The sequence below is a fragment of the Phascolarctos cinereus genome, unplaced genomic scaffold (assembly GCF_003287225.1).
Source record: "Phascolarctos cinereus isolate Bilbo 61053 unplaced genomic scaffold, phaCin_HiC Scaffold_726;HRSCAF=1367, whole genome shotgun sequence".
NCBI lineage: Eukaryota > Metazoa > Chordata > Mammalia > Diprotodontia > Phascolarctidae > Phascolarctos > Phascolarctos cinereus.
Genome location: NW_027556098.1, coordinates 409,904,561 through 409,930,376, shown reverse-complemented (window position 1 = coordinate 409,930,376; position 25,816 = coordinate 409,904,561). Strand labels below are relative to the sequence as shown.

Sequence of the window (25,816 nt, the reverse complement as noted above, 5' to 3'; positions counted from 1 at the left end):
AAGGCACGTGATCCGCACAAGCCAATCACCGGCTCCTCGAGATCCTGGGCCCCGCCCCCCCAACGCACACCCCCTGCTTCACCTCCAGCTTCGTATGGACGCATGACCCGTATCCACCAATCGCTGTCCGCCGTCCTGTCTTTGGACCCGCCTCCTGCCGTCCTACAGCACGTGACTCAACGCCTGGCATCAGGTGACAGCTTCCTAAATTTTACCCCCATCCCGATATCCCGCCTCATGCCCGCCCCCTTGCCCCGGATGTTGTGGTTATCAGAAGAAAAGGGGTGGGAAGGACATTCCACGCAGGGCGCGTGCGCTAGGGGAAGATAAGCTTGAGCAGAATGGCACGCGCCTTTGATAGGAGCAGTCAGGGCATATTGAAGTGGGCGAAAAAACAATGCATCCGCTGGACCGCCACGCAAAGGCGCATGCTCAGGCTGCTCGGCCTGTTTATTCAACGTCTTCGCCCCCTGTTGACCAAACCGACGAATAAAGGAGAAAAGCCTTGGTCAGGGCGGGCCGCAGGGCGCATGCGGAGAGCCGAGCAGCTGCTTTCTGAGTGCGCACTCGGAAAAGGCCGAGAGCGGCCGCGAAGGACTGACCCCTGGTGGCCCCCTAGGACAGAGCCCCGTTGGGCTGGCGGGAGCGTCCCAGGGCCGGAACGCGGGTCTGACCTGCGGCCGCGCAAGACACGGCGCAGGGGGTCCGAGCCGGGCCGTGCTCCCACAACGCGCTGGACCTCAACAAAGTCCTCCCCATCCCACCCGAGGCTTCCTCGGAGGGTTTGTTGGCGTGGGGGTCTCCCCCCTCCGTCCAGCCCGAGGCTTGGGGCTGCTCTGATGGGGCCCCCCGCCTCGCTCACGTGACGGATCGGGAGCCCTCCGTCGGCTCCCGCCGCGTTCTGTCTGCAGAGCGGTGATTCCGGGGAGCTCTTCCTCCGACAGCGCTCAGACCCCCCGGGGAGGCCGCCCAGCCCTCGGTGCCTCCTCTGCCCCGCGCCAGGTGGCCTCCCGTGCACTAGCTCCCACTGCCCCGACCATCCCCGTCTGTGGTCATCTCTCCTTCCCTCAGTTAAACTCCCTTGCTCCCACACACGGGCTGCTTGAGGTGGGAGCCCGAAGCCCCTTGTCCCCACGAGCCTTGCCTCATGCTTTACTGACAAGGGTGAGGCTCCTGTGGCCTTCCTCTTCCTCAGCGGCTATCAGTCTGGCCCTCCTGCCCCCCCATCACTGCTCTCACATGACGAAGCAGCCTTCCAAGGCTGACCTTCTACCTATTCCAGTGACCCCACTTCATCCCCTGTCATCCCCACTCATTTTCAATCTCTACCTGTCTACTGGCTTATTCCCTACCACCCACAAACGTGCCCGTGGCTCTCCTATCCTGGAAAAATCCCGACTCGATCCTTTCATCCCCACTCCCTGTCATCCCTTTGGCCCTGACAGTCCGGATCCGGACCCTATCATCCCACTGACACTGCGCTCTCCAAAGTCACCAGTGGCCTCTCCTCCGTCTTCATCCTTCCGGACCTCTCTGCAGCCATTGGCCCTGCTGTTCACGCTCTCTTCTCCAGGTTTTCAAGACACCTCCCCCCCCCCCCAATAGTTCTGCCTCTCTGACGGCTCCTTTGCTGGATCACCTCCAGATGACACCCAGCACTGTCCTGGGCCCTCTTCTCTTCTCCCTTTACACTACTTCATGCTTGGTGATCTCATTGACTCCCATGGATTTAATTACCATCTCTATGCTGATCAACTTGGGCAGCTAGATGGCACAGTGGATAGGGCACTAAGCCTGGAGTCAGGAGGACCTGAATTCAAATATGACTTCAGACACATTCTGGCCCAGGATGATCCTGGGCAAGTGATTTAACTCTGTTTACCTCAGTTTCCTCCTCTGTAAAATAAGCTGGAGAAGGAAATGCAAACCCCCTCAAGGGTTCAATGAAAAGTTGGACACACTGAACAACAATGCTGGTAGCTCTCAGATCTACCTTTCCCTCCCCAGCCTCTCTGCCGACCTCGTCTCACACCCCCAGGTGCCTTTTAGAGAGTCTCAAACTGTACGTCCAGTAGACACTTGGACTCGACGTGATCTTCCCCCAGCCCTCCCTGTGCCCTGGTACTGTCAGGGGCACCACCCTCCTCCCAGGCCCTCAGGCTCACAGCCCAGGAGCCACCCCGGACTCCTCACTAGCTCTCAACACTGCCCCCCCCATCCCAGCCGTCCACTTCTCTCACACACCGTCCTTCCCCTCCCAGTGCAGGCCCTAGCCACGTCACACCTGGACCACTCCCAACACCTGCTGAATGTGCAGGTCTTGTTACGCCCCCCTCCAGTGGCTCCAGAAGCAAATACAAAACGTTGTCTGGCCTTTAAAATTGTCCATAGCCTGGCAACCACCTTCCTCCCACCACACACTCCTTGACCCAGTGACCCCCAGCCTCCTCCTGGCTCTGAGCATCCTCTCTGGCCCTCCCCGGGCCTGCTCACATCTGCCTCCCAGCCCGTCTGCTATGGGAAGCCTTCACCGAGCCCTCTTTGTTCTAGTGCCTTCTGCTAATTATTTACTCGTGTATCTAGCTTGCTTTGTATGTTTGTATATGCTTTGTAGGTTGTCTCTCCCACTAGACTGTGAGCTCCTCGAAGGCAGGGGCTGTCTTGTGCCTCTTTTTGTATGCCCAGGGCTTGGCACACAGTACCTGCCACAGGCACTGACCTATACCAGGTGCCTATTCTTCCTCCCCACTCTTGCTGGCTGATGGAAGCCTCTCCTGATGCCCCAACCCATATCGCCCGTTTCTCCTACAATGATCCCCTTTACTCATGGGGGTAAATGTCTTCATCCTGGTGCTTCCCATCAGAACTGAAGCTTCTTAGGGCAGGGGCTGTGTGCGGTTCTGTCTTACACCTCCAAGGTCCTGCACGGGGCCTGGCACACAGTAGGTGCTTCATAAATGCTCAACTGAACTGGATGACAAAAGGCAGGTCAGAAGGCAGCATGCCAAGAGCCATTCAAAAACCCAATTTAATACGCTATACAGTAGGCACGTACAAAAAAAACAATGTACAAGTCACCACAGAACCTTGGACTCAATGCAGAGGGCTCCTTCCTGCGTGAGGGAGGCCCTGACATGTGATCGCTATAGAGTTGTCTTCCCACTGATTATCTGAAATCTTGGCCTTTTCCAACAAAAATAACAAACCCCAAAACTCAGGCAAAGATTTAAGAGCTACTCAGATTCAACTTTTTTGTCTTTTTCTCCCCTCCCTTTCCCCCCAGAGAGATATGTTGGAAAAAGGGGAGAGGTCACCCAACTGAATGATACAGAGCCTCGGAAGCCCACACCATACAGCCATAACAATCATGTGATGACTCTGCTTTCCCTGCCCCGTTCCCAATTATCGCCCCACATAGGACGTGGCTTTCCCATCAGACACCTGGGTATCCAATGGGACAGCAAAGAGAAGGTATGGCCACGCTGGGGGCACGCTCACTATTGGACCAAGCCTGGGAGAGACGGGAGGGCTCCCGGCGGCTGCCCTCTGGTCGGAGGCCCGGGCCAGGCAGGCCCTCCCCAGGATCCTAGCCTTCTTCCCATCACCACCGGAGGGGACCCCCCTCCGCCCCAGCTTCCTCCTCATCTTCCTCATCTCGTGGCTTCACAGGCCACTTCATTCTGACCAGAGGCTCCACATGCTCCTGCAGGCGATGACGCTTCATGTGGGCATTTCGACTCTTAATCTTGTCAAACACCCTGAAGAGAGAGGAAGGAGAATGCACATCCTAGAGCCTCAGACGACAAATGGACAGAGGGCCAGCAGGGGTCTGGGGAGGTTACAGGGGATAAATACCTCTCACACTCTCGGCAGGGAAAAATGCCCTGGCTCTCAGTACTCCCTGGGGGCTCGGGTGTCCTCTTGGGGCCAGTGGTTGGGCTAGAGGTGACACTGGCTTCTCTCTTGTAACTCTTGGTTTTGATCTTCAGCTCTGGGGCTGGCTGGTGACTGAGCCGGTCTCGAGGGCTGCAGGTCACCTGAGGACAGGAGATGCTTACAATCCAGCCCCTCTGGGAAGCACAGACTCCAGAGACACAAGACCCCTACCAAAGGAAGCAACTGGCCCCAAGGTGGCAAGAGGGGGCAAAGGGGTGGGGTTGAAAAGTCAGGAAGCGGGTTACCCCTTCCCTTCAGGACCCCCAACCAGGGACAGTGGAGAGCCTCAGAGCCCCAACCCCTCAGGTTTCCCAGAGCGTCCTACCTTTTCTTCTGTCCTTTCTACCTCATCCTGCTCTCTCTTGATCCTCTTTTCTAGCCCTGGGGCTCGGCCGCAGTCAAACTTGATCATTTTTTTCCAGATATAATAATACTCAACACACTGGGCCACATTCTTTGTCTGAATCTAGGAAAAGAAAATGGAAGCAGGCCACAGAACATGCATAAGTGGCCTCACAACCGCCTCGACTTTGCCAACCAACTCTAGACCCCGCCCCCCAGGACGTTTCAAGCCTGCAGAGCTGTTCGGTCCTAGAAGCCACAGGTCAGCCCGTCAACTTTCCAGCATGGCGTGGGAGAAAGAACACTGGACTGGTAGCCACACGTCATGCCTGACTCTCTGAGCCTACCTGGGGTTTTCTCGGCAGAGATACCAGAGTGGTTTTGTCACTTCCTTCTCCAGCTTATTTTACAAATGAGAAAACTGGGGCAAAGGGGGTGAAGTGATTTGTGTCTGAGGCCAGATTTGAACTCGGAGCTAAGTCGGCCTGTAGTCCGAGACCCAAGATTCAAAGCCCAGCTCCACTCCTTCCTCCCAGGGTACCCTGGGGCGAGTCATGTTGACTGCTGGGCATTTCTGAGACTCCCAATTCTGTCTGGTGTTTGCGGCTTCTTAGCCCCTCTGAATCCCAGTGCTTTCCCCCAGGGAATGATTTCCTTGCCTGTTGTCTCCACTAGTAGTAGTAGTAGACTGCAAGCCCCTTGAAGGCCAGGGTTGTCTTCTGCCTCTTTCTGCACGCCCAGTGTTTAGCACGGTGCCTGGCAGGCGTATAGTACGCACTTATTAAATATTTACTCACTGACTGTCATTTCATTCTGGAATACCCAGGGCTGAATGAAGAGAATGGGAAAGACAGAGCTGGGCCCGGCCTCAGACACTTACCTGCTGCATAACCATAGGCAAGTCACTTCACCTGTCTGCCTCAGCTTACCCAGCTGCAGAAATGTGGATAACAACAGCCCCTGCCTGGCAGGGCTGTTTGTGGCTTCTACATAAATCTGTTGTTGTTGATGCCGTCATCATCAGGCAGTGACCAAAGGGCCGTTCCCTGCCGCCAGTCCCACCATCCCAAGGTCCTCCTTCTGCTGACCAAGCTTCCCACTATGCAGCCGATGTCCCTGGTTAACAGGGGCATCCCCCAGGCAGGGAGAGATGACTCCGAAGCGTCACAACCTGAGGCCTTGTGACAATGAACGCTTACCGTCTTGTGTATCAGATAAAAGTCCTTCTTATGGGCACAGAAAGCCTTCTTAAACAGCCTCTTCTCCACAGGAGTCCAGATGTCTGAACCTGCCAAACACAGGAAAAAAGTGTGATGCTCCCTTTCAGCCACCAAGTCGTATCACACAGACCAAAAAGGAGCAGCCCCATTACTGAGAAGCCCCAAGGGAACTGAGTCCTAACCCACCTCTCCTGTCTCCCCCTACCCCAAGAAGCACTCCCTCCAGCCCTCTGCACCAAGCTCCAGGAGGCCCACGCTAAGGACCACATGCCCCTGGGAGGGTGGTGGGGCCCAGAAGCCACGGGGAGCTCTTTATGGAATGTGGTGGAGATGGCCATGACCCAAGAGGACACACAGAGCTCTGGCAGAGCCGCCTCCTCTCCAGCAGGGACCTGGACCCGCTAAGACGTAGCCACCTACCTGTGTAACGATAATCAGCAAGAGGATGAGATGGAGCCTTCTGGGGTCCTCTGAGTAACAGGGTCTCCAGAGCATCCTAGAACCAAGGTAGGTCACCTGATGAGGATCCCCCCCAAGTGACAAGCACCTTGCTTTACACACCTCTAATCCCATGATGTTGGGCAGTTTAGTTCCTTATACCCTGACCCCCTCTCACCACCCCTGAGGTCCTTGAGGGTGAAACCACACCTCCATTAAGTTCAGCTGTCACCCCCAGCACCCCAAGCCCTGGCACTCAGCAGTTATTCTAGAAGGGGCCCATATCTTTAATTCAACATGCACTTGAGCACCTCCTTAGGCTAGGGACATGCTCTGCCCTCAAGGAGGAGGGAAACCATGCACCAGCACAAAGGAGTTTCTGGAGGAAGCCCTCTGGGGCAGGGAGCAGGGTGTGAGCTGAGCCTCCCGGCAGATGCCAGAGGCACAATGCTGCTGGGACACAGGAGGCCAGTGTAGCTGAACCAGGACCAGGGCCTGGAAGCAGAGCCCAGAGCCCGTGGGTAAAGGGAGCACAAGGCACAAAGGAGTGGCATGGTCACGCTCGCACAGGCATGTGAAGGAAGGGTGGAAAGGAGAGAGGACTGAGGCAGAGCAGCCAATCAGTGAGGAAGTTCCTGGGGTAGTCCAGGGGACGGGGGTGAGGTGGACTACTGGACTAGCCACAGGAGAAGAGGGAAGGGAATGGATGTGAGCTACGTTACAAAGATACAAAGCAACCAGACTTGTCAATTGAATGGCTGTGGGGTGAGAGAGAAGGGAGACAGGGAAGCCCTGGATGGCTGGGTGGACAGCGGGGTCCCCAACAGTGAAGAAGAGGGGAGCCCTTAGGGTAGGGGTCGGGAGATAAGAAGTTCCGTTTCGGACACAGTGCACTTGAGATCTCCCCAGGACATCCAGGCGAGCTCAGAAGATAGGAGCGTTTCCCCAAGGCTAGACCCTGGCATTCCCCAGGCCGTGGTTTATTTTCTATCGTTGCCACGAAACCCACAGAATTAGGCCAAATCCAAGCCCAGACGAGCCTATGTTTGGGTGCTTTGGGGCTGATCCCTGAAATCGGGGATAAAAGGGGGAGGCTGAGTACCACCTGAATGAATTTCTCAAAGCCAGGGAGAGAGGTGTCATGGGAAAGAGAGGTGGGATGGGACCCCTCTCCAGCTTTCCCAGGGCTTTTCTCCTCTTGCTCTCACACTGGTCAGCCCCTTACCCGGATATCACCCTGGGCTTCATGCAGGCAGTGTAGAGCGAGTTCCAGATTGGTCCCCCCTCCTGGCATTACACTGGAGCAGGCCACGTTACACAGTTCAGTCACTGTGGTCATAATGGGAGAGTGGGAGGAAAGGATTCAAGAAAACCAAAGATCACAACAACAGAACCAAAGCAAACCAGTGCGCCTCTTGACTCACCCCAGGCAGGTCCCTTGCCACCTCCCTTGGCCAACTCTGGGGAGCCCACATTAAGGAATGGGAAGGAGACAATACAGAGATGACAGAATCCCTGCTCCCTGGACTCTAGCCAAAGATCCCTCTGGGTACCATGCCCACACAGAGGTGGGCAAGACAGTCACACTAATTCCAAAGCGGGCTCCCAGTTAGCTAAACATTTAAAAATGGCCACTGGGCCCTGCTCTTTGGCCAAAGGGAAAAGTGTGGAATGACCTTGCTCTTGGGGGTGGAGAGGGAAATGGGGAGACCCCAAAGTTGGCCACCTCTGTCTTGAGTATCCGGGTTGGTCATCACATCTCCCCATGGTTGCCACACCAGCGAAGCACCATGCTGGTCACCTTCTGCCAGAGAACTCTCTCTGGGCTTTGGGATCTCTGCCTGAAACCGGCTCCCTATATTGATATGTCTGAAATGGGAACAATGCATATAATAACCAAGGCATAACTGAAAGCTACAGAGCAGTCAGTGAAGGAGTGTGCGGCTCTCAGGCCACATTCTCCCCACACAGACCCGTGTCTATGAGATGGCCAGATGATCCGTCACTGCTGACAGTGACTGTCTCCCCCATTCCCAACTCTCAGACCCTCTGGATGTTGAAGGCAGGTGAGGTACCTACATATGGCCCTCCTACGTTTGTGCAGTCTGCCTCCACACCTCTGTGTCATTCCATTGTCAAAAGCACTCCATGAGCCCTACCTCCATCGCCCACAGCCTCCTGAGTCAAGTCTACACTCCGCAGCCCACACCTCATGCCCTCCCTAATATGGCTCCAACTGACCTTGCTGCCCTACCTCACCTGCTTCCCGTATGCAGCCCCTACACCCAAGCCAAATGGAAGTGCCTTCAAGGAATGGGAAAGAGACAACACAGAGATAAGAGAACCCCTGCTCCCTGGACTCTGGCCAAAGATCCCTCTGGGTACCATGCCCATGTAGAAGTGGGTAAGATGGCCACACTAATTCCAGAATTCCTAACTCTCAAATATGTTCCACTCTCCTGTCTCTGAGGCTTCGCTCTGTCTTCCCTGATCCCTCATCCGTCCACACAGAACCCTCCCTCTGCATGGCCATCGCTCTTGCGTCTCACTTACCTCAGCATGTGCCGCAATGGCACACCTGGCCCTCCAATCTGTCCTCACCCACCTCACCTGGCTCATCAGCAATGACAAGGGGGTGAGAGGGCGAGGGGACTGGCATGTCCCCCAGGCTCTGACCATGCCACTCCCCTCCTATTCATTCCAGTGGTTCCCTCCGGCTCTCACACAAAAGCTTTCAAACCTCCCTCCCAGCTCCCCTCACTCCTCTGCAATCCTGCTAACTGACCTTGCCCCGTTCCTCCCACCTGGCCCGCCACATCCACACCTCTCTCCTGCCTGTCCCTGAGGCCTACAGTGCGAGCCTTCCTCCATCACCTCCACCCCATGGAATCCCCCTCTTTCTTTGAGCAGCAGCTCAAGGCACCAGCTTCTACATAAAGGCTTCCCAACTATGGCTGTAGCTCTCCTTTTTTTTATCACTAGTCCATATTCACTTATTTTGTACATCCTCATCGTCTGCACCTCCAGCAGCACCCAGCACTATACCTGACACCTGAGACAAAGTGCTACAAATGCTTGTGACTGGCTGGCTGACCCACTGGGCAGTGAGTGCCCTCTTCACCTCAGCCCCAGCCAGCCCAAGGTCACCTGGTACTGACTGCGAGGCACTCCCCGGGGTGAGGAGTGATGGCCTGAGCACAGCCCCCCCCCCCAGCTCCCTGGGCTCACGCCTTCTCCCAGAATCCCTCTTGGACCACACAGCCAAAGACAGGGAGAAGGCTCTCTACCCCCCCAGGCTTTCTCAAGTGTCCGTATCATCTTTCATTCTCACTCACGGCTCAATGCTGATCTTGGTGTTGTCTCTGACCACAGCAATTCCAAAAGAGCCATCCGCTTGGTCTAGAAAACACAGGACCAAAGATGTTATGCGGGAAAGCTCCTTCTTCCCTGTCCTCAGGTAACACTTCTGACCCTGTCTAAACTCAACGGCAAAACTTCATTTTCTCTTTCATAAGAGAGAGACTGGGTAGCATCACCTTGAAGGCCCCTTTCCCAGCTCTAACATTACACATTCTACAGCGCTGATGTTCTAGGCCCTCAGGTCCCTTCTGATACAAACATTCTGTGTTCCAAGGCCACCTGCAGCTTTGTTAGGCTTCGGCTCTACCAGCGAGATCTCTGCCTCGCCGGCCCCCGACCCCTGAGACAGGCCTCTTGTGAGCCCAGACTAGGGGCCACATACCCCAAGGAAGGGCTAGGGGCGTCTGGCCCATGAGGGTAGCTCTACTTCCACCTGCTCATCAATCGTGGTGCCGGGAGGTTCTTCTCACTCACCCAGCACAGCCCCATAGAGCCCATCGGGACCAGAATGAGTGGATGTGGAGAAGAGAGTGTTGAAATACAATCCAGACCCTTCCCGGATCGGGCTGAGCATCGGGGGTGGTGTATATGGAGAACACTGGAATAAACCCTTCAGGAGATGGTCAACCAGAAACACCGGGGAGCGTAGACAGCTCTGATAGCAGCCTCCAGGGCCGGGCTGGATCTCCCCAAAGCCAGAAGGTGGAGGAGGGATGAACAGCGCCTTGGGCTGGGGGCGTTTTTTTCTTTTTCTGTGTTGGCTGGTTTCCTTAGTGTCTCTCTCTTCTCGGCCAGCCCTCTCATGTCCCTAGAGAATGAAAACATTGAGAGCCTCAACTCATATTTCCATAGCATTTGAGGTTGAAATATCCATTTTGCAGATGAGAAAACTGAGGTGTAAGAGGGGTGAACACAGTGCCCCAGGTCACAGAGCCTGTGAGTGCCAGAGCTGCGATTGCAAATCTTTGCTCATTCTTCTATGCCAATCTGTGCCAGGATCACTACACTACCAAAAGCCAGGAGAGGCCATGCTCGAGCGCCCGAGAAGGGAGGGCCCTAGGCAATCCTGCCCCTCACCTGAGGGCTACCCTCAGGGAACAAGAGCCTGGCTCCAATTAAGGAGCCAACAATTACTAGCTGTTCAGAACCTGCTTCCTCCCCTCCCAGGACTGCCTGTGGCAGCCAGGAAAGCACTCTGCACCCACTCTCAAGTGTCACGCGAGCGACAAGCGAGTCTGCCGACTGCATTGTTTTCCTCTTCCCTCTGATGAAAGGGGAATGCCAAGTCCCCCAGTCCTAGGACATTCCTGCGGGGAGGTGAAGTCGCTGCAAACCCACCCTCCAAGGGTGCCGCTGCTCTCCAGAGGTCAGCAGCGACCCGCCGGAAATGTCTGAAGAGGGCGCACCCACCTTGGTCAGGCTCCCCAGAGGTCGGCTCCCAGCTGGCACAGGGACAGACACAGGGGTCACCAAAGGTGCTGCAGCAAGGTCTTCCAAAAGCCTCTTGACTACTGGTGGGCTTTGCCTATCTCCCTCTGGCCTCAGGACCAATCTCTGGGGTTTGCAGTATTCTGCACTGTACAACTAAACCCAAGAAATAAGATGTCTCTTTATACAGCAGGCATGGCAAGAAAAGAAAGAATATGCATATTCATGAAAGTCCAAAGCTCTTTCTCCTCTGTTCAATGCTTCACAAGCAAACAAGGGATGACCCCTGTTTTCTAAGGAAGCACACAGACCCAAGACTTGGGCCCAAGCCAGGGACAGGGCTCATGCTACAGAGCTGTGGCCAAGAGCTTCCAAGCCCTGGTTCTAGGAGCCCCATCACCACTATCAGTCTCTCCCCTCCACTCGAACTGTCATCTGCCAAAATTTCACATCCTCTGAGGTCAATTATACTCCTCCTCCCAGGATCTTTCTTTAGCCCAAAGAGTGTGAGGCCAGCCCTGCAGCTACCCCGTGACTAGTAAGAAGCCTCACCGGCAGGGAAACCACCAGGGTCCTACTCCCCCCTCACCTGCTGCTCCTGTCTCCCTCTAGGCGATGGCCACTGGTCACTGTGAAAACACATGTGGCTGCTCAGCCCCTTCTTGGTGTAAAACATCTGGCTGCAGTTCTTGCAGACATAAGTGCTTCTGGGTTCTGTCCAGTCCGGAGAAACACCATTGAGCTGGTTACTAAGGGCAGAAATCACCAAGGAGTCACCCGGTGGCCACGACCTTCAAAGTCTGCTCAGGCAGCAAGCTTCGGGGATGATCCAAAGGGGAATTTAGAACCTGATAGCCCCATGCCCCTTTGTTAGCTCTCTCTCCCTCTCTCTTTGTACAATTTCACAGACACAGTGAATTTCCTTCAACCTCTGTGTCCCTCTAGGAGGATGGAAGCTCCTGGTAGCTTCAGCACACAGAACATGCTTCACAAACATCTACTGAACTGGACTGACTTCAGGTCCACTTCTCGGCCCACTCCCTTCCTAACCCAAGGAAACACTCATAGCCCACAAGGCCCTGCTGAAGGCACTTCTGCACAGGGGAGCAGACAGGACTTCAGGCTTACCAGCCAGTCACCACGCTCTCTTCCCTCATGGGATGGGGCAGCCTGTAGATATTCCCGCCCTGCAGATTAGAGAAGACATCTCAATGAGTGTGTCAGAAATGGGGAAAGGCTGAAAGCCAGAGAAGGCTCATGGTCATTTCAAAAGGAGACAAGAATGATGGGTAGGGAGGTTAATTATTATTGATACAGTACCCATTTCAAGAGTGGTTTATAGTTTGTACTTTCCTCAACAATCCTGTGAGGCAGGGGGAAAAAACATTTTTATCCCCATTTGCCTGATTAAAAACCTGAGGCTCAGAAATGGAATGACCTGGGGCAGCTAGGTGGTGCAGCGGATGGAGCACCAGCCCTCAAGTCAGGAGAACCTGAGTTCAAATCCGGCCTCAGACACTTGACACCCTGGGCAAGTCACTTAACCCCACTGCCTAGCCAAAAAAAAGAAGTGGAATGACCCGAGGGGCTAGGACCTGCATCCAAAGATGCAATTTTCTCTCTCCATCTCACCAGTGGGTTTGAACAAAGAACAAAAGGTGCCTCCATTTTTTTTTCTGCCTTTCATCTTGCTTTTTAAAGGTGTCACAACATGGGGAAGCTGAGTGAAATGAGGAGCCTGCAGCCCCGCTCCTGGCTCTGACACTGACTAAGGGCTGGCTCCCTTTAACTCCCATCTTATACAGGAAGCCTTCTCTCCCTTAGTCATTTCCCACCGGTCCTGTGCACAGCTAGCTGTGTCCACGCTGCTCTGCACATGGACCTCCCCCAGGAGATGACGAACTCCAGGAGGACAGAGGCCGTCTTTGGCTTCTCTCTGTAACCCTCCCACTTAGCACAGCGCAGGTGCACAGGAGGCCCTTAACAGATGTGTACTGAGCCTCAGTTTCCTAAAGCTCCCAGGGCTCTCTATAAACCCTGAAGCGCTACAGAAGCGGGGATGATGATGATACTGTTAATAAAGTCTAATGCCTGCAGGAAGAGCCAAAAAGAAAAAGGAGGGCAGAAGAAAGGGCAGGGAGATGCTGGGGAATTCTCCATCACGGCTTAGAAAGCCCTACACCTCTGGAAGAAAAGCGCACCCCCCACCCCATCCCAAGCACAAGCCCGAGGCGGGAGGGAAAGAAGCGAGCACCTGGATCCTGTTGAAGATGGTCAACTTGGCCTTCACGTCCTGCGAGGAGGGCTCTGCCGAGGTTCCGGCCGAGGAGAAGGAAGCCATGGCCACCTGGCTTGGAGAAGCCGCACAGCCCATATCCATCTTCACTTTGTCCTTGCGGAAGCTGGAGAATCGCTGCGCTCTGGTGCTACCAGAGAAGAGTCGACAGCCCATTTCTCTGGCACAGCCCTGACTCTTGTCACCTTTGATGGCCGAGGGGGCACCGTTCTCTGTCTGAGACAGCTTTGAATGGAACTGGCCTCCAGCTGGCTCTTCCACCCCCAATGGAGATGGTCGAGGATGTGCTGGGGAAAAACCATCCCCCAGACCTATGCTCCCTTTTGCTGACCGCAACTGCTTGGTCATAGAAACATCTGGATTCCCACAAGGGTCCAGGGATGACCCAAGGGAAGGCAATGCAGGGTCCACTTTTGGACCTCCCTTGGGGTCCTGCCTTGTGCTTCCAGGTGAAGATTCTCTTGAAAACAGGGCCTGGGTCTTTCTCCTGCGGGCCGGCGACCCCTCCTGCTCCGGGTTCCCCGGGACAGCATGGAAGTCAGCCCCTGGAGCCAAAGGCTGCTGCCACACGCCCTGCAGCGGTTTCAGCAAAGCCTGCTTGGTCTCTGGGAGTGGGAGCTGAGAGGGAGCTGCTGCTACCTGGGTGTGGGAGAAGATCCGCTGGGATTTGGTGACCATTTGAAACACCTGCATCTGCTCATGGCTCACCAGGGACTCCTGGGACTTGAGAAAGAGCTGCCTGAAGAGTGGGGTGCCCTCAGGGGGGAGCCCACTCGGCTTCTGCACATCCTGGAGGCCCAGCTCCCCAGGGTTCTGCCAAGGGAAGGGCTCACAGTCACACTTGTTCCTCTGGGCAGGCCAGGAGCTGTCCTCCCCACCAGCGAACCTGGCATCACTCAGGGTGTCCCCTGGTGCCTTCAGAAGCGTGGAAGGGAAAGAAAGCACATCCTCTGGACCGATGCCTGCTGGGGCAGCTAAGGGGTCCAGCAGCGGGGACACAGGCCTAGGCCCGGGCTCAGGGCCCTCCCGGGCAGGGACCGGAGTTGGCTTGTGGACAACATAGACACTGTTCCCTTTGCTCTTGGGACAGCTGGGCAGGTTCCTGACCCACTGGAAGTTGTGACTAGATGGCTGGGAGCTCGCTGAGACTGCCTGGCCTCGGAAGACAGGCAAGCAAGGCAAGGTCCCCCCATCGGACCAACTTTCCAGTCCAGCAGATGGGAGTGGAAGAAAAGGCAGTTCTGAATCAGCTGGGTCAGAGGCACCGTTCTCTCCCCCTGGGGCCATGGCTGCCAGATTCCCTGAATGCATAACTGTGAACATGTCAGAGGGGGCCGCATCCTTTCTTGGGGGCCGAGTTTCCTCGGGGGGCTCAATGCCCAGGGCTCCTGCAGAGCCTGCGCTGGGTGGACAGGGGCACAGGGAACCCCTCCCATCAACATCTGGGGCCCCCGCAGCAGCCGGGCCGGGTGAGGGGAGCTTCTGGTGGACGATGCTGCTCACGATGCACCGAAGGAGGTCTCGGTTGGGCAGCAGGGAGCTGGGGGAGCGGGCCTCAGATGGCATCAGGGTTCGGAGGGTGCTGGGCCCAGCCTGGCTGGCTGCCTCGTGAGCATGAGGCGAATCCCCACAGGCTTCCTCTTCCGGAGGGGCCTCCTTCAGGATACATAGACCATGCTGCACCTCGTAATGTCGGCGCAGGGAACGGTAATCGCAGTAGCTCTTGCTGCAGCCCTGCTCGATGCACACAAAGGGTTTGGTTTTCTGATGGGTCAGCATGTGTCCGGTCCTGGAGCCAGAACACAAAAAGAAGAATCAGTGAGACAGCTGGGAAACACTGATTTTGTCCCCCTAGAGAAAGGGATAGATGTCCCAATCTGAAACGTCAGCAAACCGCACTGCGCAGCTAGCCACTTCTGAGCCCCACGAGAGGCAGACGAGCTACCTTGACCCTGACTGACCCGGCACAGAACCGGGGCCGAGCTTTACCAAGGACTCTTCTGAACACTCCCACCAGGAGGACACAAAACAGCCACGTGGACACAAGTCCTCTGTAACACATCAAGTGTGTAAGAGAAGCCTGCCTGTACTCCCAGTGAAGACATGGCAGGTCTGGGCACTAGACTCTGGAATGACTGAGGAGCAGAATGAATTCATGGCTATTGGAGCCCCTGAGAAGGACACGAAGCAAAGCCTGGGGATGAAGCCATCATCAGTCCCCGGCCACATTCTGCCTGCCTTCAAGGTTTTGCTGGGCTGAGAAAACATGGCACCACCACATCCACCAAGAACAAAAGGAACGTTTCTGAGATCTGTGGGAAAGATTCCCTTTGGAAAGCTCACTAATCAGGCCCCGTGGGAAGAAGCGGCTCTTCTTCTGACTCGATGGGGAGGCACAGCAGCCAGGCCCTGAGAGTCTCTTCCTGGGTTCAACATGGGAGCCTCAGAATGTCGTGGGTCTTCCCTGGTGCAGGTAAGCAGGTTTCTCCTGCAGGGCTAACATCACTGGTATTTTTGGTACCCCAGGCACCCTCCCCCCGGCCCAATTTCTCGTGGCATTTTGTCCAGACCTCTCTTTTTACTGTATTTCACTCTCCTGTAGTGGTCATTGGCATACCCTACCTCCCTTCTGCGGACTCTAGACTACGTGGCATACAGCAGATGCTTAATAAACACTTGCTGACTGACTGACTTGGTATCCCCCGGGCCTAGCAGAGGGATCACTATCAGGAGACATTTCCTACACGCTTGCTGAATTGAACTTCTGGCCTCAGGAGCCAGGTGAAGTGAGAGAGACCCTGCTCAAAGGCACTACGTATGCTGCTCAGACCACCCAAGCCCTGTCAGCGAGCCTGAGCCACAGCTATACAAGTGATGGAGGCCAAAAGGCCAGAGATGCTGTTGCCTTGGACAGCACCAAACTGGCTCCTGAGGAGGAGGAGAGAAGGGGCAGACCCCGGAAGAAGCCACCACCCTCCCCCACTGCCGCCCACCATCCCTCCAAAGGGTGCTGGGCCTCGCCACACTCGCACATACAGGTGGTCCTGGCGCTTAAATGCCTTGCTGCAGATTTTGCAGACGTGCTTCCTCTCCTGGCTGTGAGTCAGGTAGTGTTTGCTAAGAGAGCTGGCGCTGCTGAACACCTTTCCACAGAGGCTGCAGTCCAGGAACGGGTTCTGGGGGGAGCTGTGCTGCCGCTTTCCTTTCCTGGCACTGCCCGAGCTGGCCCTGCCTCCTTCGTCCGCCTCTTTAGATGCTTTAAGGACGCCCAGTCCCAGGTCTAGATGGAGGGAGAGGAGCAAGTTACAGGGTGGGGAGGGAGGAAAACCAGAGCTGGGCCCAAACTCTGCCTCAGGGAAAGCGTTGTGAGAGAGCTCCCCGGCCCCAAGCCAGCGGCCCTGGGCAAGTGTGCCTCAGTCTCCCCATCTGCAAAATGAGGGGCTAAAAGGCTATACAGTTTGTAAGGGCTCTCTCTGACCAAGGCTCATCCTGGACAGCTTTTCCAGTTCTTCAACCCAATGTGAGGGAAGGCTAACAAAGGGACTGCGTTTGGCAGGCCAGACTCGCAGGCGGCCAGCGCCGCTGCCTGTTTTAGTTCTGGAGTCCCATACAGCCATGTGACCGTGCACACATCGATCCAAGATGCCTTATGACAGCCTGGTCCCCAAAGATGTGCTCACAAGCAGCACACGCTCACATGCACTCTCTCTCTCCCCTCCCCCCCCTCCCTCTCCTCTCCCTCCCTCTCTCTCCCCCCCCTCCTCCTCTCTCTCCCCCTCCCTCTCTCTCCTTCTCTCTCTCCTCTCCCTCCCTCTCTCTCCTTCTCTCTCTCCCCTCCCCTCTCTCCCTTTCTCCTTCTCTCTCTCTCTCCCCCCTCTCCCCCTCCCTCTCTCTCCTTCTCTCTCTCTCCCCTCCCTCTCTCTCCTTCTCTCTCCCTCTCTCCTTCTCTCTCTCTCTCTCTCTCTCCCCCTCTCCCCCTCCTCTCTCTCTCTCTCTCTCTCTCTCTCTCCCCCCCCCACCTCCCTCCCTCCCTCCCTCTACTCCAGCCAGATTCAATTCTGTTGAAGACACCTAAGGAAGGGGTCATGAGCGCACCAGGCCGTTGGCTCAGCTTAGTAGAGTTCTGGAAGGTGTTTCAAATTTTTTGCCTATGGAAAACCAGCTAGAAAAAGGGAGGCAGATAAGACCCCCCCCCCAAATGCTGTCTGGTCCTCTTTGAATCCAGTTTCCTTCAACTTTCTCCTACAACAACAGTGTTTTTCTCTTTTTTGTGAAGGCCTAATTGCTGATGGTGAAATTACAAGCAGGCTAGTCACCTTCTTCCCACAGGCCTCAGTTTCCTCAGCTGTAAAACGAATGGATCCTATTCAACAATTTCTAAGGGTCCTTCTGGCTCTAGATTCAGGGTCCTCTGTGTCAGGGCGGCCAATGAATAAGCCCTGTGAACGTTCTCTATTCAGGCAAGGCACTGAACTTTTCTAGAAGCACCAGCTGTAATTAGCACTGATATTTTTTTTTCAAGAGGGTATTTAGAAGCAACCTCTTCTGATAAAAATAGATTAAGTATTTTTTTAAGTTCAATGCATTCACATTTTCTGTCAAATTTCCAAAGTGGGTCCATTAAGTGGGTTCAATTAAATGATGGATTTATTCTTTGGCAGCAGCTGACAGATGAACCAGATTATTATTTAAACTACATGACTTTAAAACTTCCTCAATTCTTCACTTTCAACACTGGTGCAAAAGAGAAGAACTTTGGCCTGAACAACAGACTGCATAAACATGACTTTTCAGTCTCTGATGGAATGGGGAGGATTTTTTTTTACCCCCTGAGGTGAATGGATGCTCCCCACCCGTGGCACTTCTACAGTGGCCCCTTTGGTCTCCCTCAGGCTCACCCTGTAAGGAAGGCTGCGAGTCCAAATCAGCATACTCCTCCAATAGCTTTGCCGAGTCTCCCTCCTTCCCCGAATACAAAGAGAGGGCATCAAGATTGTCCTCCAGAGCCTCGCCGGCCATATCTGGCGTCGGGAGGCCAGGGTCCAGGTCTAAGCTGCTCAGGCCAGCGTAGAGCAGGTCTCTTGTGTTGGGGCACAGATCCCGATTGAGGGTGTCACTGCAGTTCAGCCCCTGGCTCTCTGAAAATCCAGGAAGGTGCATCTCTGACTGAAGGGCACCATCGTCTCCAAGGCTGTACTGGTCCATGGCGCTCCACTGCCACGTCTTGGCCAAAAGCTGCTCTCTGATGAGATTTGAAGGCAGGCAGCAAATAGCCTTGAGGCCCAATCCAAATCCTAAGGATAAACAAGGGGCAGACAACACCGTAAGAAACCCCACAAAGCATCAACTAGCTTGTGTCAGTAGCCCATCCTGCACCCTGGAGTCATCTCTGACTCCTCCCTTGCCCTCATCCCACAAATCCCATCTATCAGGGAGCCCTGTCATTGCTTCCTCTTCAAGCTCTCCAGCATCGCCACCCCGTTTTCAAAACACACACGCGCGCGCGCACACACACACACACACACACACGCATATATACACCCTCTGCCCCCATGCACTTTACATTCTACCTAAATTAAACTACTCCATAACCACCCGGACCTGTCCTGCCCCTCTCTCCTTCTCCAGGCAGCTGGCTGATGCCTAGTATCTCCAGTTGCTCAAATCCCTTTCTTTCCTTCACTTCAATCCTTCCCCCAAGAAGAGGAAATGAAAGCAATGCTCCTTTCCCCAAATGTCTCATAGTATTTTGCCTAGACCTCTCTCATTTGTGAAGCTGTTAGCATAGTGCGTGGCACATAACAGGTACTTAATAAATGCTTATTTATTATCCCTTATCTCCTTGGCAGCCCAGCTATTCATACACATATTTTCTTCCACTAGATTACATCAGATGACCCTGGAAAACAGGGCCTGGGTCCCATTTATCTTTGCGTCCCTGCAGAACCTCTTTGGTGAATGAATACATGAATGGATGAGGTCCAGCACGCTGTCTACAGACTGGTCTTGCATTCACAGATAAGAAAACCAAGTCTCCATGATGGAAAATGCTATCCGCATCCAGAGAAAGAACCATGGAGTCTGAAGGCAGAGCCAAGCAGACCATTTGCAATTTTTTCGTTTTTTTCTTTCTCATGGTTTTCTCCCTTTTGTTCTGATGCTTCTTTCACAACATGACTAATGTGGAAATATGTTCAATATGATTCTACATGTATAACCTGTATCAGATTACTTGCTGTCTTGGGGAGGGGGAAAAAATTTGGAACTCAAAATCTCATGAAAGTAAATACTGAAAACTATCTTTACATGTAATCAGAAAAAATAAAATACTATTAAGAGGGAAAAAAAAAGACAACTGAGTCTCAACAAAACATTAGAGGCAGAAAAGGCCATGAAGCTATATTGTCTAGTTCCATCCTCCTTATTCTATGGAGAAGGAGCTCTGTCTGTGCCCAAGGTCGCAGAGGGAGTTCATGACAGGGCCAAGACTGTAATCTAGGCCTCCTGACTCTAGGCCTCGCATGCTTTCCATTGGATCAGGCCTCTTGCTTAAGGTCACACAGACATCAGTCAAACCAGCTTTCCTGCTTCCCAAAAATAAGGAAAAATGAGACCATCTCCCTATCTTCATGGCACAAAGACTTCTTCTTCCATTTTAACAGCCCACCATAATCACTGGATTTGCAAAGAACTTTACTTAATTCGCTCATTAAATCACATTCCTGCCACGTGCCATCTTCTCATCTTCCTAAAACCACTTGATGGCCCAAGTCAGGAGTGAGGACTCTTTCCTATCAAGGGTCAATGATGGACATGCGAAAAAAAATCAATAAAGGGTTACAGACATATAACAAGCAAATGCATTTCACTCAACAAGCATTTATAATGCACCCACTAAGCAAAAGGCACCAAAACCACAAAAACAAAAATGGCAGACGGCCCCTGCCTTCAAAGTCTGTCCATTCTCCTGGAGGACACAACAAGTAAACAGATGAGCAAATCCAAGACAGTCTGACAAGTGGGGCCGCTTTCCAGAGGAGGTGGCCCCTGAGATGCACCTTGAAGAGATGCAAGGATTCTAAGGGCAGGGGAAGACAACCCGGCTTATTCAGATACTTCATTAAGAGAGAAAAGCATCCCACTCAACTATTTTCTAGAGTAAGAACAGAAAATATAAAACATTCAAAAATACAACCCCCCCCCACACACACACACAAAGACTGCGTTAAATTTGGGAAATTACAGCAACTCATCAATGATCCCGAAACCTATCTTCATCAATATTCTTCTGATGGTATTACAAAGCCAAGAGTCATGGGACAGTGATCTCTGAAGATCTTTGATCTCACTGAACAAAACTGCAGGTGGCCCACACATCAAAGGAAAGACACCCAGTGCAGGTGACGAGGCACTACCAGGTCACGAATGCTGACTTAAAAGCTAACCACGTATGATCAGGCCACAGAGTTATAATTCTACCTTGGCATCCCTGAAACAGTAAAACAACCGTAACAAGGCTTCTAGTGTGTTGATTCGATCTTGTACAGAGGACTCACAGAACTACAGGGCGGAGGACTTCACAGAATCAGAAGGTATAGAGGGCCTACAACTTACACCAGTGAAGACAGCGTGTGATCAGTTAAGGATAAAATATTGATGGCGAAGGAATGGAGGGGAGAAGAAAGGAAAGGGAGTGAAGATGTCCCAAAAACAGAAGCCAATTTCCTGACAAATAAAGGCCTTCAAAGGAGAGAGACTGAGTGAGGCACAGGGAATGAAGGTCCATGTCGGTCTGAAGGGAGCCCCTCCCAACACGTACATGGATGCTCTCCCTCGAAAGAGAAGGCTGACTGACCATTTGTAGTTTAGAAGAATCCTTCTGTAGGTTGGTCTACTTATCCTTTCAAAGTCGATTTTTGAAAATGAAGATGTAATTTCCTATGGGAATCTGGGGAGGGGAGGGGGGGTTGACTGCCTTTTGAAATTCTCAGGTCTCTGGACTCAGCTGAGTGCCCCTACGGCATCATATTACCCAGGCCAATAAGCTCAGAATTACAGAATCAGAGTTGGGAGGGCCCTGTGAGGCCATCTAAGCCATGGATTGTTACCCATGCCCAACCAAACATCCCCTCTGCAACATTCCCAGCAAGGAGGTATCCAGCCTTTGCTGGAAGACTTCTACAGAGGGTGCAGTCCACCTTCAGGATAACTCTAACTGTTAGGAGACCACTCCTTGTATCAAAGCTTAATCTGCTTCACTTTCAAAACAGGATGAATAGAATTTTGCATGGTCTTGCAAGAAGAATATCCAGCTGAGCACAAAGCACAGCATGAGCTCAGGCTTGCAATGAATGCTAAGGGCAAAAAAGAGATTCTGAAAATTCCACTGGGACAAGAGAGGATCCACAAAGGCCACGGGACTGATGCTCGGGGTGGATGGGATGGCGGCCCAGAGTCAGAACCACTTCCCTGTTGGTTCTGTCTTCTCTGACAAAGAGCAGAATCTTAGCAAGGAGTCCAAGCCTCATGACACAGCTTGGTCACTATGGGGAAAACACTTGGCAAACCTTTGTGCCCTATTCAAACATGAATCCTTCTGATTCAAATAAATAAGTGGTGATAGCTCCCAGGTGCTAAGCCTTGCCTTCTGCAGGCTAAACTTCTCCAGGGCACGACAGGACCCTGAGGCTCTTCACTATCCCCATTACCCTCTTGTGGACACTCCCGAACTTATCAGGGTCTTCCCTAAAATGTGGTGCTCCAGAACACAACGCTGCAGTTGTAGATGATCAGGATGGATCCAGTATGGTGGAGCAGGAACTCCATTCCTGCCTTTTGGGCGGCTGCATCACATTCCTGACTTCTACTCAGGTTTCATGTGGGCCATGATTTGCTCTATCTAGTCGTGGCAATCTTATGGTCATGAAGTTGATTTCTTAAAACCCAAGTATAAAACTTTATATTTATCCCTATTAATTTCATCTTACTACCCACCCTTAGCCCCATATTTGAGCCTGAATTCTGCCACCTGGCATGTTATCTGCAGATTTAAAAAGTATGCCACCTAAGCCTTTATGTAAGATATCTATTTTTTAAAAATTTATTTTGATTTATTAACAATCACTTCCATAAGCTTTCGAGTTTTAAGTTTTCTCCCCCTCCCTCCCCAAGATGGCGCACAATCTGATATAGGCTCTACATATACATTCCTATTAAACATTTTCACATTAGTCATGTTGTAAGGAAGAATTAGAACGAACAGGAGGAACCACAAGAAAAAGGAAATAAAACACAACAGAAGAAAAAAATAGCAAATAGTCTGCTTCAATCTGCATTTAAACTCCATAGTTCTTTCTTTGGATGTGGATTGCATTTTCCATCATGATGCCTTTGGAGATGTAAGACATTGATTTTTAAATGATATGTATTTTTTAATTTTAAAATTTAAATTTTGAAATTTTTTTAAATTCAAATTTTAAATTTCAACTAGAAACCTCGCTTCAGGTTCACATCGATCCATCAGCATCATTCAGGCAGTGAGCTCCACTTCACTGTTCTATCACCCAGGCACCTTGTCCACTTTCTCCACAAGGATGGCATTAGAGACTTTGCCAAATGCTTTTGCTAACATGTAGTTAAACAGTATCTACAACATTCCCCTAATCTACTAGTCTTGTGACATTATCAAGAAGGAAAATGAGGTTATTTGGCGACAAGTCAGTCTTCTGTATCATTGCTCCCATCCCTTTAATAAGATGTCTTAGAATTCTGTGAGGAATTCAAAGCCAAGCTCTTTGGCCTATGGTTTGGAGACTCTTCTGCTTTTTCTCTGAAAATCGGCCCATTTAATCCTCTTTTCTTCTAGTCCCTTCTCCCCACTTTTTCTTTTTTTATTAATTTATTTTGATTTATCAACAACCACTTCATAAGCTTTTGAGTTTTAAATTTTTCTCCTCCTCCTTCCCCCTCTCCTTCCCCAAGACGGCACACGATCTGATATAGGGAATACATATACATTCCTATTAAACATTTTCACATTAGCGATGTTGTAAGGAATAATTAGAACCAATAGGTTCTAACCAATAGGAACAAGAAAGAGAAAATAAAATAAAACAGAAGAAAAAAAATAGCAAATAGTATGCCTCGATCTGCATTCAGACTCTATTGTTCTTTCTTCTTTGTGGATAGCATTTTCCATCATGAGGTCTTTGGAGATGTCTTAGATCCCCTGCATTGCTGAGAAGGACTGAGTTTATCAACACTGGTCATTGCACAATGTGGTACAACATTCTCCTGGTTCTGCTCACTTCACTCAGCATCAGTCCATACAAGTCTTCCCAGGTTTTTCTGAAGTCTGCCTGCTCATCATTTCTCATAGCACAATAGTATTCCATTACATTCATATACCACAACTTGTTCAGCCATTCCCCAATGGATGGGCATCCTCTCAATTTCCAATTCTTTGCCACCACAAAAAGAGCTGCTATAAATGATTTTGTACATGTGGGTCCTTTTCCCATTTGTATGATCTCTTTGGGATACAATCCTAGAAGTGCTATTGCTGGGTCAAAGGGTATGCACATTTTTATAGCTCTTGGGGCGCGTAGTTCCAAATTGCTCTCCAAAATGGTTGTATCATTTCACAACTCCACCAACAATGCATTAGTGTTCCAATTTTCCCACATCTTCTCCAACATTTATCATTTTCCTGTTTTGTCATGTTGGCCAATCGGATAGGTGGGATGTGGTACCTCAGAGTTGTTTAGATTTGTATTTCTCTAATCAATAGTGATTTAGAGCATTTTTTCATACGACTATCGATGGCTTTAATTTCTTCATCTGAGAACTGCCTACTCATATCTTTTGACCATTTCTCAACTTCTCCCCACTTTTCCAACGACCACTGAAGGTGGCTCAGCAGTCACATCCTGCAGCACTTTCAGCAGCCGGTAACCTGAACTAATCAAGGGCAATGAGATGCATTTCAATATCTCCCTATTCATTCTGGGCCCCCATTATTAGCCATTCTTGGCTCCATCCTTCAGTAACTGGTATCTGCACAGAATACAAAGGTTTACAAAGTATCTTTCTCAGAGTGACCAAGCTGTGTTATAAGGCCTGAACTCCTTTCTAAGATCCTTCTCTTTGTCAGAGAAGATAGAACAAAAAGGGGAATGGTAGTTCTGACTTCGGACCATCATACAGAAAGAATAAGACGACGCTGAACACAATGTTATTATGATGACCAAGCCTGGCCCCAGAGGAGAAAGAAGAAATGCTCCTACCTCCTGCTGGTGAAGAGGTCAGGAGGCTCTACAGGTCTGCAATGTGGTATACGTATGGTGTCAGATGTGTTAGCTGGTACAGCTTCCAGGAATAGGAAACTCATCATCTCCTCTGCCCTCACTAAACCTCACTGGGGGCACTGTTTTCAGTTCTGGACAACACAATTTAAAAAGGGCTGGACAGAGTCCCAAGAAAGGCAAACCAGGACAACAGAGTCCATGTCATGAATGAATGAAACATTTATTAAAGGCTCACAGTGCTAAGTGCTGCGAATACAAATAGAAAAGTAAGCAGCCTCTGCCTACAGGAGCACACATTCTAACGGGGAGACACCACACATAGGTTTCAGGGGTGAGTCAGATGGAAACGTCCCTTAGGGTATGGTGGCAAAACAGATGGTCCTACCTCTTCCTGAATGTCATCCCCACTGAGAAAATCATCACAGCTTCTAAAGCCAATGCATTTGGCAGGACCAAGGACTTTGGTGACAAGACCTTTCTTTTCTGGGTCTTCAGGACAGTGGCCAGGATGCATCTCTACAGGGGCTGCTTTCCAGGGCGATGGCAGCAGGCACTGGGCCGGAAGCCCAGCCATCCCAAAGGCTCTTGGCCTCAGAAGCCTGGGCCATCCCCATCAGGGTCTCGGGGAGAGGGTGGTCAATGTGCCGGTGGCAGTTAGACTTGCCCAGCACATACTGCCTCCTGTCTTTCCTTCAGGTGCCTCGTCCTTCGATGACAGTGGCAGCAGCGGGGGATGGCTGGCTGACTCTTTACAGAAGCTGCCTCCCTAGATGATGACTCGGACGCCTAAGCTAGAAGCAGGACCAGTGGTCTGGTGGATGCTGCAGCTCCCAGGGTTCTTATGCCTAGCATGTGAGGATTGGTTAAAAGAACTGGGCATATTTAACCTAGAGGAGACTCAGGTAGAGTAGAAAAGCTCTAGTCAAGTCACATGGAAAAGGGATTAGATAGGTTGTTTGGCCTCAAAAGGCAAAATCAGGAGCAGTGAGTGAATGGAAGAGAAGTCAAATGAGGTTTGATGTGAGGATAAACTTTTCAATGACCAGCACCGTCCCCTAGTAGAACGGGCAACCTCCAGAGGCATCTGGGGGGGCGCCCCCCTCCGTCAGGGCCTTCAGCCCTCATCAGGTGTGTGATTATTGTGGGGACTTCTTCCACCAATGGACTAGCTGCCCGGCTCCCTCCCAACTCTCCAGGGATGTTGTGCAGACACTGTTGTATTTCTGATCTGTTTAGGGGTTTTCATCTTTGTTACAAGAAAAGGTTCACAGGCCATGGAGCAGGACAGGGTCTATTAAGAACAGAAGAGTCAAAACTAAAGGGCATCAGTAAAACTTCACCTAAAATTTTGGCCCACGTCCACCTTCTTTGTGGTTCTCTTCCTAGAAGACATTCAGCTCTGAATGGACAAGTATGTAAGTGTATGTCTCTATAGCCCTAAATATAATCTCAAATAGCTGAATCATTGCTACAGGATACAGATCAGAAGC

General features: G+C 51.8%; 1 protein-coding gene across 2 annotated transcripts in view; it reads right to left on the bottom strand.

Moving 5' to 3' along the window:
* Positions 1-3,010: 3,010 nt before the first annotated feature.
* Positions 3,011-25,816, bottom strand: part of ZNF541 (zinc finger protein 541) — a 29,917-nt gene continuing 7,111 nt past the window's right edge. For both annotated transcript variants that reach the window (XM_078145826.1, XM_078145827.1), the window contains exons 2-16: positions 17,919-18,314; positions 16,057-16,300; positions 12,979-14,809; positions 11,853-11,911; positions 11,314-11,473; positions 10,707-10,880; positions 9,771-10,104; positions 9,272-9,335; positions 7,663-7,805; positions 7,162-7,265; positions 5,919-5,994; positions 5,478-5,566; positions 4,262-4,402; positions 3,856-4,037; positions 3,011-3,758 (exon numbers count right to left, since the gene is read on the bottom strand). In XM_078145826.1, the coding sequence (XP_078001952.1) occupies positions 3,602-3,758; positions 3,856-4,037; positions 4,262-4,402; positions 5,478-5,566; positions 5,919-5,994; positions 7,162-7,265; positions 7,663-7,805; positions 9,272-9,335; positions 9,771-10,104; positions 10,707-10,880; positions 11,314-11,473; positions 11,853-11,911; positions 12,979-14,809; positions 16,057-16,300; positions 17,919-18,225 (4,065 nt within the window). In that variant the 5' untranslated portion in view covers positions 18,226-18,314 and the 3' untranslated portion in view covers positions 3,011-3,601. The remainder of the gene's footprint in view (positions 3,759-3,855; positions 4,038-4,261; positions 4,403-5,477; positions 5,567-5,918; positions 5,995-7,161; positions 7,266-7,662; positions 7,806-9,271; positions 9,336-9,770; positions 10,105-10,706; positions 10,881-11,313; positions 11,474-11,852; positions 11,912-12,978; positions 14,810-16,056; positions 16,301-17,918; positions 18,315-25,816) is intronic.